At 40.7% G+C, this 17,547-nt stretch overlaps 1 protein-coding gene and 1 long non-coding RNA gene across 10 annotated transcripts in view; one reads left to right on the top strand and one right to left on the bottom strand.

Annotated features, from left to right (window-relative positions):
- Window positions 1–882: 882 nt before the first annotated feature.
- Window positions 883–17,547, bottom strand: part of LOC309709938 (alpha-1,3-mannosyl-glycoprotein 4-beta-N-acetylglucosaminyltransferase C-like) — an 83,029-nt gene continuing 66,364 nt past the window's right edge. For 2 of the 8 annotated variants that reach the window (XM_082538938.1, XM_082538944.1), the window contains 3 exons: window positions 2,605–2,747; window positions 2,346–2,493; window positions 883–2,249 (listed from right to left, as the gene is read on the bottom strand). In XM_082538938.1, coding sequence (XP_082395064.1) covers window positions 1,087–2,249; window positions 2,346–2,493; window positions 2,605–2,733 — 1,440 coding nt within the window. In that variant the 5' untranslated portion in view covers window positions 2,734–2,747 and the 3' untranslated portion in view covers window positions 883–1,086. The other 6 variants (XM_082538939.1, XM_082538941.1, XM_082538940.1 and 3 more) reach the window with 6 other exon arrangements.
- Window positions 6,209–11,867, top strand: LOC309709939. Of its 2 annotated transcripts, none has more exons than XR_014277639.1 (3): window positions 6,209–8,903; window positions 9,276–9,708; window positions 10,301–11,867. It is a non-coding gene; the product is annotated as an uncharacterized lncRNA (long non-coding RNA). The 2 variants fall into 2 exon arrangements; XR_014277640.1 differs by having other exon boundaries at window positions 9,267–9,708.

Below are 17,547 nucleotides of genomic sequence, written 5' to 3'. Positions count from 1 at the left end.
CTCTTTATTTTACTTGTAATTACACTATAGTGTATAGACTATTATTATATATATATAACAGTCTATACACCTTTAATGCACAATTTTGGTCATATTTTATGATATATGTACCTCTTAGGTCAATAGGTAATCTGTATATTTTCCGTTGTTATTTTTATAATTTACCACAAGGTGGCAGCAAGGTACTCCAAAGAGCATATTTGTCAACTCTCACAGATTCGTTTAAAACTCACCAAAAATGACTTAATGACAAAAACGAGAGCTTGTAGTTAATATTATAGTATTTAATTAAATTTCTTGTCCATCTAATTTTTTTGCCAGTTCATTTTGCATTTGTTAGAGTAACCTCACACAGGTGGTAGATTCTTTTTACTCAATTCAGGGATGATGATCGTCTGAAATTTTTTTAACAGTATTACACAGCTTGACTTCTCTTTTTTAGGCATGTACTTACACTGAACAGCAGGTGGAACCTTATTTTTTGTAAATCATTAACAGATTGTCAGACAGCTCTATCTCAGGAACTTAGAAGTCCTCACTCGACACATCACGCATAGTTTAATGAGCTTTGAAAACACTTCCCTATAGTTTTTGAAAACTGTTTAATATTAGATGTAGGTAACAGCTATTCTATGCTCTTGCTCACTTCTGTTAGACAATACTAACAAAAAGGTAGCTGATGAGTCTTTGTGCCATAAAAATGTTTTTGTTTATTTTACACTTGTGTATTTTGCCCCCCACTGTGGATTTAAAAAGTAAGCAGCAAATTTATCTTTTGAACCACAGACTCTGTGGAAAAACCCTTGGAGTTCACTAATTGAAAAAAAAAAGAGATATAATACCAGCCAAGTTTGAATATTTTTATATACAGATTTTCTGAAAATGAACAGAAGTATAAAAGCTCCATACTGTACACATCAGTAGTCAATTTAATACATCACAATGAAAACATACAGCAGATCTCTGGCCAACCCAAGAAAAATGTGGATTGATTTGAATTCAGCAAACAGTAGAAGTCCCAAATGAAGTCACAGCATCTGCATCCAAAATCACCACGAGCAGAGAATCATTTAAAAAGCTTTATTTCTATATTTGAGCGACAGGCTGCGCGGTCCATAAACTGACACTTCTTATGATGAGCCATTCTTTCTGGCTGGCAGTGATGACAATTCGTACGCACTCAATATCAAAGCCTATCTTGTGGTCCACATTGCTAACCTCAATGTTTCCAACTTTAAACTCCCCCAGTGTGATGTAGGATGTGCACTGCCTGCCCTGTTTGGTGTCCACAGACTTCTGGCCCACTTCCAGAGCTCCGTGGTGAAGAATATCATTTTGTCTGTCCTCTGTGCCGGTCAGGATTTTAATTCTGGTGATTTTTGTTGGTTTGTTAAAGATTATTATGAAGAAGTCTCCAGTGCACGGAGGTTTCCCCCAAAAATACTCATCAACAATACTGCTGTAAGCCTTGGTGGCATCATAGTTTTCAAAGACATTGATGTTTGTGTAAAGGCTGGCGGGGGGGTTGTCGGGAATGTCTATGGAGTCTTCCTCAAAGTCATCATCCTTCAGCTTGTTCTCGGCACCTTTATAAGAGGAGTAGTAGCCCATGTGCTGGAACAGCGAAGGCTTGAAGCGGATCACGTCCTTCTGTGCAAGCAGGCCTCTGAAGTGGATGAGGAGCCAGTCGCAGGGCATTTCCTGGTAGAACATGAGCAGGAAATGAGCCAAGCGCGGCAGGTCTCTGGAGTGATACAGCTTCCCGATGTAGCCCAGCTTGGAGAATTCCAACATCACCCAGTAGGAACCTTCTCTGGAGGTGATCACCTTCTTCAGTGCCGTCAGGAAGTTCCTGGAGCAGCGCACATCGTCCTCTAACATCATGTAGAAGTCGGAGAGGTTTGTGCAGAAGTTGAGCAGGAAAGCGTAGTCCACGTTCTGCTTGGAGCGGAAACGGACCCTGTCCTCTGGGTCGTTGTAGTTCCTTTTCAATCCGTCCAGAGACGGATAGTACTCCTCTGGAGCTTGGATTACTAAGAGACGTCCAGCTATGATGTGGTGTGCAAACTTCCTGGTGATTTCCTGCACCAGGTTCTCACACCAGACCAGGTCAAAGTCCGCCAGATGGACGACAACCACAATCTCTTTCAGTTCCTCGTAACTGGACTGATCAAATATGGATTTGATCGTTTCCAGGAGGTAGTTTCCCTTTTTCCTCTTGACCGACGACAAGCCAATGGTGAGGTACTCTGTTCCAACAGTGAAAAACAGTTAGTTCAGTCAGTAAATATTTTCCTGTTCGAAGTAAAAATGAATTCAAACTGGTATCTGGTAGAAATGCCTACTTTTACGTGGTAAAGGAAGCCCCGCAAGGTAGCGGTACGTCACGTTAATGGTCCCAGAGAAATTGGACAAGTCTCTGAACGTGTGCACGTATCTTTCAGAGTTCGGAGGATGGATCAGCGTCTCTCCTAGCTGTCTTTTTTCAGCCTCCTAAATCACACACAAACATGCAAACACAAAGAGTAACACCTGTAGGAACACTTCAGGCATAAGAGTCAAAATTTCAAAAAACAAAACAAACAACAACATGATTAAAGTTACCAGCACATATCCATCATCCATATAATGGTTGAAAAAGAGCAGAAAGGCGATGAGAAAGCCGAGGAAAGGGAAGATGGATCGTTTCCTGAAGCACCTCATCTTGTCCATGGACTTCCACATTACCCTCATGATCAAGTCTCTCACTGCTGAACATCACAGATAAAACAGAAATGTAGACATCAAAAAGCAAATAAAACTTTATGAGAGCTTGGCAAAGTAATTTCGGTTTTATTTCAATCCCTGTGAACACTGGGATTACAACATCGTTATGAAGGATTAGTGGAAGACTTACGGTAATAGAATAACAAGGACTCATAATCTGTTTTAATCAGGAGCTGTAATTTAATTTGTGCATTGTGAAGACTACAGAGCAAGGTATGCTGACCTCATGTTTAACTGGAAAAGAAGTCCTGAAAGTGCTGATGGGAGTTGCCAATAAACCATTTTGTAAATTTACAACATTTCTATTTATTTTGTTAACAGAGTTGCTTTATGTAATTTATCTTTCCAAAAAAGCCCAATACTCACAGGCTTCAGATTCTTATGTGACAATTTTTCCACCTCAGAGATTCTCTTTTTAAAAATTATTTAATTAAAAGAATAAAATATGACATATAAAGAAGGAAAACACATAAAGGAAGAAAATCATAGGCAGGGCAGAGTTGTTAAAGAAAACAAAAGAGAGGTTATCGTGACTGCTTGTAGTGAGTGAAGTTGCTCAATTTGCTGGAAAGAAAAAAAAATAATAGGAAAATTTTTCAGTTCACACTAAACTCTGTGTTTGCACTGAATAAACTTCAAAGAGCTTTTCAGAAACTTGTAACATTTTAAAGGATTTACAATTGATTAAATCATTCACAAATGACATCTGTTGTATTAAATAAGGAAAAATGTCTTTATGGCTTCTGGTGGTTGGCGTGCAAACTATAAATATAACAGTAAGATGTTATCACCTTCTCTGGCTGTTATGGCTGATGTGTTATCACCTTTTCATGCATCTACCAGTAACATTAGTATTCATTTGAGATATTGTTGCCTGGCACTTGACATGTTTATAGCCAATATTTACACTCTTGTTGCCAACGCCACTAATTCCAGAGAAAAACCTAACCAAGGTAAGTCTCTGTGTGCTTTTGCTTCTTTTTTGCATTAAAAGGTGTAAGCCATAGAAATAAAGACACTAAAAAGCTTTGTGGAGCAGAGGGAACTGTGAAGTCAGATGGTAACCCTCTCTGTTGTCAAGCTAGTAACATTTGATCCATTCGTACTGTCTGTGACCTGGGGATGTCCTTTAACTCCCACATTAAGCAAATCTCTGCCTATTTTTATCCGCGTCACATTGTCAACACTGCAGACAGTCTGTGTCAGAGTGACACTGAACAGTAAATGCCTTCTTTTCTATTAGACTGGACTGCAGTAATTCCATATAGTACTGTGCAATTTCTTGACCCGCCCCAGATTTCTTCCTATCCGGTTGTTCAGTCTGACGTCACTAGCCGTGTCTGGACCTAAACTCCGCTGCAGGTCCATATATCAAACGATCACTATGGCATTACTGAGAGTTGAAAAACTATCTAAAGTCTTTCATCTTTAATAAAATGATCAGCGTTCTGCTCTACCAGGTGTAACAATTGAGTTTAACATCCAGGCATCCATGAAAACGGAATTTATGACATTTAACGGAGTTAGAAGTTAGCAGGGAGTTAGCTCGCTAGCTTCTATCTAAATACAATATAGCATGTCCTGACTGCGGGGTTTTGGAAACAAATTAAAACGTACAGCTCTGTTATCACTTCCAGCATAAATGAAGACAGAAAACTAAACAGCAGTGACGTTTGTAGGGTTACTGAAGTTGGGCTAGCTGGTATATAATGATGTGCTACGTGACCGCTAGCGACACAGCTATGTTAGCATAATATAAACAAGCTAACTTTTTTTCCACTCAATAAAAGTTAACGTGAGTGTTCTCGGTGGTCAGGAACAAATGTAATCGCACGGCAGGATGCTGTAAAAGGACCAAACTTCAGGCAGGAGAACAACTGAGATAATCCATCCATAATACGAGGTTAGTCATTCATATACTGCTGCATGGGCTGGGCTGTAGTTACATCCTAAGGTTTTAAAAACTGAGCTTAAATAAATGATTAGCGGTAATAAAAGCCGAGGGAGGTCAACAGTGATCACTGACTGTTTTAGGAGCTTTTTGAGATTAAATAGAAGAAAATACATAACATTAAACATGTTAACAACACAAAAGCCATATTAAACGCAGACTACTTTAGGCCCGGAAGTAGGATTTGTCGCGTCATCACTGAACAATCGGATTGTGCCTCCACACAGGCTTGCTCCTCCCCCTTTTTGTGAGTGTGGACGCTTCCTCTCTTTGCTCTTTAAATGCTTTGCTTCTTTTATTGATTTTATTGATTTTTATGCTGATTTTTTCCCCTTTTTTCCATACGAGCTTACCTGCGATAGCTTATAAATCATTAGGACTAAAGTGTTCTTAACAGAAACAGCAACATTTTTATAGTTACCGTATCTTCAGCGCTCTGTGTGTCTGTGGCCTAGACACAGCTGAAGCCTGATTACAGCGTCTGGGCACCGAACAGCCTCAATAGCCTGGAAAGGTGCTAACCGCTAGGCTAACTAGCAACAAGATGCGTTCCCTCTCCACAGATGACTACCACAGCCTCCTGCAGAAGATTGCAGTACTGGAGACAAAAATTCATCGCTTAGAAGTAAACGTGGAGGTAAATGGACTGTGTGGAAATGAAACAACCTTGCCTTTGATTCAAAACAATGGCGATGAGCAAGCTAGTACACAGCTAGGAGCACAGATAACATGACCAAGAAAGTAGACTGTGCATTATAATAAATCGTCAAGCGATAATCCCTCCTTGGACTGTCTTGGTGAAAAACCAAGACATAAATCATGTCTCCTGGAAGGGGGAGGACGTATCACAGGCAGGGCACAGCGAGCAGAAATCTCTGAAACCGACTGGCCTTCACTTCCTACGAGACAGAGAAGCTCTTCTACCCCTGTATACGGGAGGAAACAGGACTGGACAACCGTGAATAGGAAGGTTAACAAGAAACCTTCAAAACAACTGAATGTGAAGTAAGGTCTGAAAATCTGTTGAAAAGTAAAAAGCCACAGGGAAAGCTAAAGGCTTGGCCTGAAACTCTGATTGAGGCTGACTCTGCCGTAAAGGATGTACAAAGCATGTGCGGTAAGAACACTAAAGTCCTCTGCTTTCCTAAGAATATGGTCAACAACCTGAAGGAGGGAATTCTTCAAATTGCAGATGAATATCCAACTGTGACAAACATTGCTCTGCATACAGGGTCAAACGATGCGTCCAAACAACAGACGGAGGAACAAACAGTACTCCAAGAACAGACAAAGCCCACCAGAAACCTTGAGGAGGAGCCTCATCTGCCCCCACCTGGGATGAGCTTCAGAAAGGAGAGACATCAGAGGCAAGAAGAGGGGTCCCTATTTGCTTCCAACTCTCTCAACAACACCAACGACCAGGACCAGGGACCACGACCTTCGCCAGTCCCCCAAACCCCTGACAGGCCATCACCCCCCCCCCCCCCCCTCCCTTTCTCCCTCCTCGCCACACCTGAAATTCACTGAGGAGATGATGGAGCGGGTCAATGCTGGGCTCAGATCTACCCCCGGCCCAATCCCTTTTTGTCCCCCATAAACCCCCCACCAGAGCAGCCAAAGGTTCGCCATTGAGCCCCGCCCTCAACAGAGCAATCGAAGTTACATTGCCCAGCCTCGCCCCCCTTAGTTCCTCCTTACCACCTTCATGCTCTGTCTCCACAGTCTGATGTGTGATGTGTGGAGGGTCCGGGCTATGAGGATTATGGCAGTGGTGACTTTTCCCAGGAGAAGCTGGGACCCTGTCTACTAGGGTAGACAGGGTTTTAAAAGTTCTGTACTTTTAGGTGACAGAAGGAGACATGTGGCCTGGTCAAAACACAGAGAGCTGCACTCTAAAAGATCTTTAAATATAGTAAATATACCTTGTGTGCCACAGACTGCTCCCAAACACGGGGCAAATAATACCTCTAAAACACTTAAGTTGACTTTATTAAACGTTAGATCTCTAGCTGGGAAAACATTTTTAATTAATGATTTAATCACTGAGCACAGCCTTGATTTTATGTTTTTAACTGAAACTTGGTTGGACCAAAGTAACAGTGGAGCTGTTCTCATTGAGACGACCCCTCCTAACTACAGTTTTATCAGTGAGGCCAGGGTGAGCAGGAGGGGTTGCTGTCTTATTTAATGAATCATTTCAATGTAAGCAGCTATCTCCTGGAAATTTTCAGTCTTTTGAATATGTGGCTTTACAGCTGAAGGCCCCATCCAAAGTTGTGTTTCTTAATGTTTACAGGCCTCCCAAATACTGCACAGACTTTTTTTAATGACCTCAGTGAACTGCTGTCTGTGATCTGTGTTGATTTCGACTGTGTAATTATTGTTGGGGATTTTAACATCCATGTGGACAACCCTCAGGGCAAAGGGACTAAAGACCTGAGTAACACTCTGGGCAACTTTGGGCTGACTCAGCATGTAACAGAGGCCACACATAATAGAGGACACACTCTTGACCTACTGATCTCCAAGGGCCTGAGCATTTCGAAGGTTACTGTGTCTGATGTGGGCCTGTCTGATCATCACTGTGTTTTCTTTGAAAGTAAAATTTCAGCCCACACAAATATATCAACTTCAGTGATCACAAAACGGTATATAACTGAAGACAGTAGTGAGATATTTAACCAGGTCTTCCCCTTAACACCTGGCCTGTCCAGAGGGTCAGTCAATGAGCTCGTCAATAGCATCAATGCTAAAATGTTACATGTAATGGACACTATTGCTCCCATTAAGGTGAAGGTTATCTCTGGAAGGAAAAAGTCTCCCTGGAGAAACTCCACACTAGTGAAAAATGAAAAAAGAGAGTGTAGGAAAGCTGAGCGCAGATGGAGAAAAACAAACCTCCAGGTTCATTATGACATCTATAAAGAGAAACTTCACAATTATAATTTACAACTGAGGAATGCAAGGAGGTCCAACTTCTCTGACATCATCACTAAAAACAGTCATAATGCTCGGGTCTTATTTGCTACAGTTGACAGGCTAACAAACCCTCCTGTGCCAGTGGCAGCTGAACTTCATTCGACCATGGCCTGCAATGACTTCACCAAATTCTTCACAGACAAATTTCAAAAGATTAGACAAGCAATTGGTACATCAACAGCAGATCCAGGATATGTACTGTGTCCACTGAAAAACTGTTTAAACACCATGAAACAGTTTCACCCTATTAACAGCAAAGACCTGGAGGACATCTGAGGTCAACTGAACTCCTCCTCTTGCTGTTTAGATGTCCTGCCAACAAGTTTTTTCAAAAAGGTCTCAAAGACTTTGGAGTCAGACCTGTTACAGATCGTCAACTGTTCTTTAATGTCAGGTGTGTTTCCAGAACCACTAAAAACTGCTGTAATTAAACCTATACTGAAAAAGGACAATCTTGACAAGACACAAATGAACAACTACAGGCCGATCTCAAATCTCCCGTTTTTAAGTAAGATCATTGAAAAAGCAGTTTCTCAACAGCTCAATTACTTCTTAAAACAGAATAACTTCTATGATGCCTTCCAGTCAGGTTTTAGACAGAACCACAGCACTGAAACCGCTCTGGCCAAAGTGTTTAATGACATATGTCTGAATACAGACAGTGGAAAAATGTCAGTCTTAGTTTTGCTGGATCTCAGTGCAGCATTTGATACAGTTGACCACAACATATTACTCAAACGACTGGAGAACTGGGCATGTCTTTCAGGAACTGTACTAAACTGGTTCAAAACATACTTAGAAAACAGGAAATACTTTGTATCAATAGGTAACTTACCCTTTTGAGCAGACAAGTATCACATGTGGAGTTCCCCAAGGTTCCATCTTGGGACACCTTCTGTTTAACATTTACATGCTCCCACCAATGGCGTGTCCAGCGGGGTGGCCTGGGGGGGCACAGGCCAACCCCCCCAACCAGACTGGCCACCCCAGGTGCCACCCCAAAGGCAAAACAATAAAATTCAATCAGATATCAAATGTACGATTATGTTTTCACGGTGAAGCTCAGATATCCGAGTGTAAGTGAATGCAGCATCGCTTCTGCGCTATGTGCATCACGTTAGCAAAGGTAGGAGAGCCAAGCACGAAAGACGGCACTGCAGGAAACAATTTTTCGGTGAAAGAAAATGAGGACAGAATAAATGTCCCGGTAAGTAATATTAAGTTTGTTGAGTTTAGTAAACTTCGGTGAAATTAGAATACCAAGGAAAAAATAACACTTAAAGAATTATCGCAGCCGTGGAATATTTCAGACAGTTTGCTGCTGAGGGGAGCTAACATAAGAGTTATGAGTTATAAGATATAATCCAAGTCGTAACATTGCTGTATGGAGCTGCAGATTTGGTTGCAGGTTAACATAGCTGGACTGGCCATCGGGCATACCGGGCATATGCCCGGTGACTTATTTTTTATTTTTTTTTGTAATGGCATGAACAATGAGAGGTGGTGGATTGGCCAGATGCAGGTCGATGTGTAAAAATAACTCAGTTGTTTGGTGGTGGCTGTGGCGGAGCTTCCACAGAGGCCAGCAGGTGGATGAGGGAAGGGGAGGCAGGAGGAGAGCCCCGAGGCAGCCGCCAGTCCGAGTGTCAGGTGAACTGAGCTTCAGGTAAGAAGTTATGACCTGCAGTCTATCTGGGTCAGATATAAACCAAGTTCAGGTGGAGTTTATTTTCGTTGTGCTGACTTTTTACCCTCAGTTGCAATAACTCGTACTGCGTTCTAGCCAGCTTGACGGAGTTTTTATACAGCTGGGTGGGTGCTATGATGTTACTGATAGTGAACTTTATTTTATTCATAAGGTTAGTTAGTAGAGTTGCCAACGGCTCCTTAAAAAAATGGAATGGTCCCTCATTCAGAGAAAATATTACACGTTTCGTATTGAGCTGAGAAGAGACGCAGTTTGTCCCGAACTTTAGCTAGGATGGAAAAAGACACAAAGCTGGAGTTATTCTGTCGTTACGCTGCACAGCTGCCTCTTCTTCTTTCATTCTCCCCCCTCCCTCTCCTGTTGCTACTTCAATCATGAAACTGATCAATGATCAGCTGATCGGCTTTTCTCTCTTGTTTGTTTATCGCCCACTTTGCGCCAGAAAGAGGAAACCAGCGGATGTCGCGCTAAACAACAACAGCACGTTTAAGCTTGATCAGCTGTTGTCAGAATTTATTTAATATTAATTTCTAGTATCAGCTGATGTTTGCTGGAGCCACAGCTGTAAAACTGCAGGTCATGGTGTCGGTTTGGATATGTGGTGAGAGGGAAACATGAAGATGAAACCAGGAGATGTCCTTACTGAATCATCAGAGCTGAACAGGTGATGGAGAAACAGGTTTACCTTTTAGTTAACATGAATGAGTTGAAGGGAAGTTATGAACTGTTTCTGAGAGACAAATAACACCAGGATCCTTTTTTAGGTAGCTGACAGCTGGTAACTGTGCAGGGGTGGATCTAGCAAAGTGTTGCCAGGGGTCCATGTAGGGCATTAACAGGGAAAGGTGGGGCACAAAGAAATACTTTTCTTTCTTATCCTCATTTAAAATATCTAGCTTTTATTAAATAATTATCTGAATCTTACAACCAAAGTTTTTATCTGACGTAAAATGTATAGAAGTTTACCATAAGGCAGCATAGAAAGTATTTACTTGCTTTCAGGTTTTATTCAAATGTTAGTCTTTTCAGTTGTTTCCCCACTTTTTTCCTGTTTCAAAATCACCAGTTTGTGAGAAGATTATCTTCTTTTTTTAACAGGAAGATAAAGTTTTGCATTGGCATTGGCTAATTTGTCAATTGTTTGTTACAAATGTTCGTATTTTAATATTAAAAACTGTTTTTGCCCAAAACATATGTGCACTACATGGCAGTAAAAATACTATGCAAATATTGCTGTCCTTGAATGCTGAGTAAACACTGACAAAGCACTGATTGTATCTCTTGTACTTTATCAACGCAGTATCTAAAAACTTTGCACCGTAGTGGTTAAAATCTCATTCTAATAAGAGTTAAAAGCGCATTCGGTTATTAGGTTTATAAGGTTATTGAATTATGGTTAATGGTTGGTAGAATTTGTTTTAAACATTATCTGCCAATTACATCTGCCACCCTTCTCCAAATCTGTGCCCCTACCTGGCCCCCCCAACAAAAATTTTCTAGACACGCCACTGGCTCCCACTGGCACAGATTATAAAGAACAACGAAATAAACTATCACAGCTATGCAGATGACACACAAATATATATCACAATGTCACCAGGAGACCAAGGCCCTGTACAGGCTCTTGGTAAATGCATTGAGGAAATTAATGACTGGTTGTGCCACAATTTTCTCCAGCTAAACAAAAACAAAACTGAAGTAATAGTCTTTGGCGCCAAAGAAAAACGATTACAGGTCACCAGAGAACTTCAATCTATACACCTAAAAACCACCAAAACCAGGCGAGAAATTTGGGTGTAGTGATGGATGCAGACCTAAACTTAGAAAAACACATTAAGACAATAACAAAGTCATCTTACTATCACCTTAAGAATATATCAAGGATAAAAGATCTGATTGCTCAACAGGACCTGGAAAAACTAGTCCATGCATTCATCTTTAGCAGGCTTGATTACTGTAACAGCATCTTTACAGGTCTACTTAAAAAAATCAGTCAGACAACTACAGCTCATTCAGAACTCTGCTGCTCGAGTCCTCGCTAAGACCAAAAAAGTGGACCACATTAGTCCAGCTCTGAGGTCTATACACTGGCTGCCTGTCCGTCAGAGGATAGACTTTAAAGTTGATGCTGGTCTATAAAGCTGTGAATGGTTTAGGACCAAAATACATCAGTGACCTCCTGACCCAGTATGAACCTTCCAGATCCCTCAGGTCATCTGGATCCTATTTTTTATCAGTTCCCAGAGTCAGAACCTACGGAAGCGTAGAGCTGCCACCCAGGCAAAAGAAAAATACAAGTGTATCACGTTATAATGTGGAAGGTTTATTGTTCTAACAAGATACTTTTCCTGTTTGTACAATATACTATCATGTTTGTACCATATACTTTTCACGTTTGAACAACATAATATCACGTTATTACAATATACATAATTATCACGTTCGTACAATATAGGATCACGTTCGTACAATATAAATATTATATTGTACTAACGTGATAATTATGTATATTGTAATAACGTGATATTATGTTGTTCAAACGTGAAAAGTATATTGTACAAACAGGAAAAGTATCTTGTTAGAACAATAAACCTTTTACGTTCTTTTGCCTGGTGGCAGCTCTACGCTTCCGTAAGAACCAGACACGGAGGAGCTGCATTCAGCTTTTATGCTCCATATATCTGGAACAAACTCCCAGAAAGCCTCAGATCAGCTGAAACACTCAGTTTATTTAAATCCAGGTTGAAGACTCACCTACTCTCAGCTGCATTTGAATAAAGCACCAAATCCACACTTTTAAGCTTAAATTTCAAAACTTATATTTTAACTACTGATTTTATCTACTGTTTTTTTTAATCAATTTCAAACCATGCTTTTTATTGTTTTTGTTTTTTAATGTCTCTGTAAAGCACTTTGAATCACCTTGTTGTTGAATTGTGCTATATAAATAAACTTGCCTTGCTCAAGGTTCAAGGTAAAACACACAGTGAAATGTAGCCTGACACGCTCCTCGACATGTGCAAAAATGGGGGGGGGGGGGGGGGGTAGAGGAAGAACATTGTATATATATATATATATATATATATATATATATAGTATATGCATTGGGTGAATGTGCAGTAGTAGCAGCAAACAGGTGAATTCTGCATCTGACTATTTTACAGAATAGACAATATAAACATATTTAAAATTAAAGGAATTTGGAATGTACATTGTGCCTTGGTTTAGAGTATCTTGTTATTTGTGGTCTTGAGCAATAGCTCTCCAGGATTTCAAAGTTTTTCTTGACTGCTTTTTCATTTTCAGTCCAGTCCTTGCACCTGCTAATTTTCAGAGGACTGTTTTTTGCTTGTTAAGCCATTTAACACTGACCTATGAATTATTCAGTCATAAAAAAATAAACCAATTCAAGGGATGAACTAATGTTGTGTCTACACGTGAAAGACAGCCCAGCAAAGGACCAATTTATAGATTGTGTCTTTAGAACTTTGTTACTACAAATCACAAAGATACAAAGCATCAAACATCTTCTGCAGGACCATCAACACCACAAGTACAGTATGCCAGAGCCAGATAGTGACACTATCATTAACATCTACAACAGCAGTGATCTGCAAAGCTGTCCTCAGGCTGTGTATGTCCATAGGATGTTTGAGCCACCACGCTATGATACACTGTGGGCTCATCCTCCACTCACTCCTTTTCACTAAGTTCTGTCTAGTCTCCTGTAGCCTGCGTTTTGTCCTTTTTCTCCTCATTTGTGGTTTCTCTGTGCTCTCCCTACTGTTCTCATTCCCATCACACCCAAACTGTCATGGCAGAAGGATGCCCGTCCTCGAGCCGGGTTCTGCCGTCGGTTTCTTCCTGTTAAAAGGGAGTTTGTTTTTTCCTTTGCACTGTCACAGAGAGTTTGCTCATAGGAAAGCTGATCACTGCGGTCCTTTCTATAATATTGTGGGATCTTTACTTTATAATATGAAACACCTGTTCTATAGTTATATAGTTCTACAGTTGCTATACAAGAAACTGAATTTTAAAAAAATTGAATTAGTGCAGCTTTAAAGGGGCGTTTCACTCCGAATTCAAAAATACATGTTTTTCCTGTGGCCCATGTTACTTTTGATCCAGCTTCATTGTTTTGTTGAAAAACTCTACAGCCATGTATCACTCCCAGATATCCTGACCCAGTTACATGGAAAAATCCAGAAACTCAGTGAACAGATTTAACCTCCTAGGACCTGGCGTCCACATATGTGGACATCACATTTTGGGTTATTTAGACCAAAATACTGAATTTTGCTCTACAAGGGCCTGACATCCACTTACGAGGACATTATACTGCCACTGTTCTATCAAAATTTTATATTAATATCCTCATATGTCGCTCTCACTTTTCTTAGAAACAAAAATTAGGCAAAAAAAAATACGTTCATCAGGTCCTAATCAGCCCAAATATCAAAGAGAAATTAAAAATACATGCCATGGAAGAGTTCGGGTCTTAGGAGGTTAAACCAGTGTTAAGGGTCGACTTGGGTCAGAGTGATGTAAATGGCATTACCGGATTGGAATGCGAGGCTCTAGCAGCATTTGATCCTATGTTATTGTCTGTGACCTGGGCTGTCTTTTAACACCCACAGACTGGAATGGAAGGCTCTGTGTAGGAAAAAAGTCTAATAGGAATGACAGTGTCTATGTGCATGTCTGCAACTGAGTGCATAGGAGCCATTTCTAACTAGAACCAGTTCACTGCTACCATCCCATGACACTTTCATCCACACAGAGAGCCAGCTGCTCCTATTGTTCCACAGAAAAAGGAGACATCTCTACAGCCGACATCACCAAAACTGGATAACTTCCACGAAACAATATAGATGCATAAATAGCACTAAAGGCCAGACCAAAAACATTTATTTCCAATTGTTTCAAAGTGGTCCCTGTATCAGGACGAGGTTATTTAATAAAAACACTACCACTATGACTTCATGAGAGCTGGAACTGAGAATTTTTAAAGCTGGTTGAGTAGCATCAGTACTACACTAATTCCCTGTTACAAGGCTGCTGCGCGCTCTGGTTTAGATTCATCATCATCTGACTCCGTGGTTCAGGCTAGCTCAGAGACTTTTTGTGTTCCAATAGTTTCTCCAACAAACAGGGTTCAATGCTCATTTTGGCCACACAGTTTTTGAGCCGTTTTTACATCAAACTAGGCCTTAAGGGCTTAATCAAAAAATAATAATTGCTGGTTTTTGCAGCCCTGGAGTATCAATCACAAAGCTGGAAGGATATCCATCTTTAATTAGATTCTGATGAGCTGCTCAACATGACAGATGTGGCCAATGGCAACGGCACAAATAGGCTATAGAAGGCTGATTTTGAAGGTTTATCATTGGATTATGCAAAACGGCTGCTATTAATGGATAATTTCTGTCATTAATCTACCTGCTTGCGCAGGGGTCTGTCGGTCATCTGTTTAGCTTGCGTGCAGAAGGAACACATGCCCGGTGATGTTTCAGAAGTCATTAAACATCAGTGACATCTCTCGAAAGAAAACAAACGCTCCCAGGCCTGTTTGGGGTGATATATGCTCAGTGTCTTCTAATGAAAAAGAATCACCCCGACTACACAGCATGTCCTATTTGGAACCTCATCTAAAAAAACAAAAACTAAGCATCCCAGGACACGTTCTCTAATTTTGATGTTTCGTAACGTGAAAATGCAGCATTCAGTGTGAGAAACCACAAGCTCCCCAGTTACAGGGACAATTTTGGCAAAGGCCTGCTGCTGGGCCCAATAACTGAATAAACAACTTATTATTCATTGTGTTATTCATTGCTTGAGTTCCATTTTAGAGGTGGGGGAGAAAAAAAACAAAAGATCTGCCATCTGCAAGAGAAATAAGCCATTTTATGTTTCTGTCATGAAAAAGCTCCAAACGGCGGCACCTGAGAGATGCAGCGATGAAAATAAGTGGAAAGACAACGATGGCTGTAAGTCAATATTATGAACGTCTTCCCTAAACCACCTACACACCAACTCACACATGAACCGTCGTTTTAGATAGAAGCCTGCGAACATCAGATATTGAGACAATGAAAGAATGTCCAACAAGGCCAAATAAGAGCCACATGCCTGCGCTGCAACAGAAAATACTAAGAAATTAGATTTTTGTTTGCTTTCTCTCAGTGAGTCCAAACAACAAACAGACCCCTTATAGGTCACGTACATTTATATGGAAATGAAGGTGCGTCTGTGAATAAATAAGCACCATTTGTTAGTGTGTTTGCTTTAGTTTAAAATGTTTCTCTGCCAAGTTGTTATTTTTTTCTCCCCCTCAGCAAATTATCAGTGCGTCTGCCCTGTGAGCTCATTTCTAGGACTGAAGTCATTTTAGATTAGAGCCGGCGAAATAATAACAGGTAGAGGGGAATACCAATGAGTTCCAATGTTAAAAATTGTTATGCGTCCTAGGAGGGTTTATCTTAAGTGCTGCGCATTAACAACAGTCTCTCCAAAAACGGAAATGAGGGGGAGATTTGTCCTGCTCAGTAATATTTTTGTTTTACAAACAAAACAGGGGAAAAAAAGGAGCAAGAACAGCGGTAATTTCCTTTTTCCCGACGTGTTTTCTTAAACCGACGGAAAGAAAGGGAAATTGCTGCAATGCGTAAAGGTATTAGGTTTTTGGAGGAAAAATAAATTTTTTGAGAAAAGTAAATAAATGCATTTTACGTAGTCCTGAATCGTTCTGAGAAGTCAGAGAATTGCAGCAAACTTTATTAAATTAGAGTGACTGTTCTTGAACTGCATATTCAAGCTGCCAGAAATCAAAGCCATTTTTATAGCCCAGCTGACAGGGTTTCAGTTTTTCCTCCTTTTGTATCTCCTTTCCAAATGGGATGTATGTATCTGTCTATGTATATATTGTCTATACTGTCTATATTGTCGCTTTCTTTTTAACCCCAGTCATTAGAAAAAGCAGGGCAAGATTTATTTAAATTGATATGGAAAAGTGAAAAAGAACACAGCTTGCCTTTGCAGCTCCTAAGTGTTGCAATTTCAAGCTTGCTTGATCTTCTTCAGGGAGCTTCAAGAAGTAGTTTCTTTACACTACTGGTATCTCAGTTTCCGTTAATATTTAAAGGGATAGAGTTTCAGGAAAACAAGGTCAAACACTGAGGCAGTTTAGGTCAGCATATGCCACCTTTTACACCCCATAATGGATACTGCAGATATGTCAAGACACGGCAGGATACACTAGTTTGATTAGGTAGGTTCCTCTGATAGTGAGGGTTCTGTGAGACAATGTTAATGAGCTACACTATATGGACAAAAGTACTGGGCCATCTACAGGAGTTGCTCAGCCCTATAAATTCATGCCACTGAGCTCTGGTGGAGAGTTTTTGAGCTGATGTTTATGCCAGGAGAAGATCTGGAACTATGCAGCTACTGAGTCAGCAGATTGTTGGTGACTTTACACACTGTGCACCACTGTAACTTTATATGGTCTTCCACTTTATAGCTGAAGTGGCTGTGGTTCCACAGTGCTTCCACCGCATAATATCACTTACAGTCGATCGTGGAATATTTAGAAGAGAAGGAATTTCACAAACTGTCTTGTTCCAGCAGTGGCATCCTATTACAGTACCAAGCTAGTGTAGTGGTCCCTGTTGCCAGACCTGAACACGATGTTCCTCTCCTTTAGCAGCTGCTTGACCTCCCGGGTCATCTGGGGCTTTTGGTTGGGATAAGCCCGGATACATTTGACTGCTGTAACAGTGTCTATGCAGTGTTTTATATAGCAGAGAACACTGTCTGTGAACAATTCCAAGTCCTGATGTTCAAAGATATCCCAGTTAGTCCTGTCAAAACAGTCCTGCAGCCGCTGAGAGGCACCCTCTGGCCATATGGTAATATTCTTTGTGATGGTAGGAGCAGTTTTCTTGAGGGGGGCATATACAGGGATTAGAAACAGTGACAAGTGGTCAGACTGACCCAGATGTGGCAAAGGTCTGGCCCTGTAGCCCATTTTGATGTTGGAATAAACTTTGTCCAGAATCTTGTCACCCCTAGTGGCACACTTGACATGCTGGTGGAATTTGGGGATTGCTGTTTTTAAGTCTGCGTGATTGAAGTCCCCTGCTAC

This window comes from Aulonocara stuartgranti (genome assembly GCF_965226115.1).
Source record: "Aulonocara stuartgranti genome assembly, chromosome: 7".
NCBI lineage: Eukaryota > Metazoa > Chordata > Actinopteri > Cichliformes > Cichlidae > Aulonocara > Aulonocara stuartgranti.
This window is presented reverse-complemented; position numbering and strand designations above follow the sequence as displayed.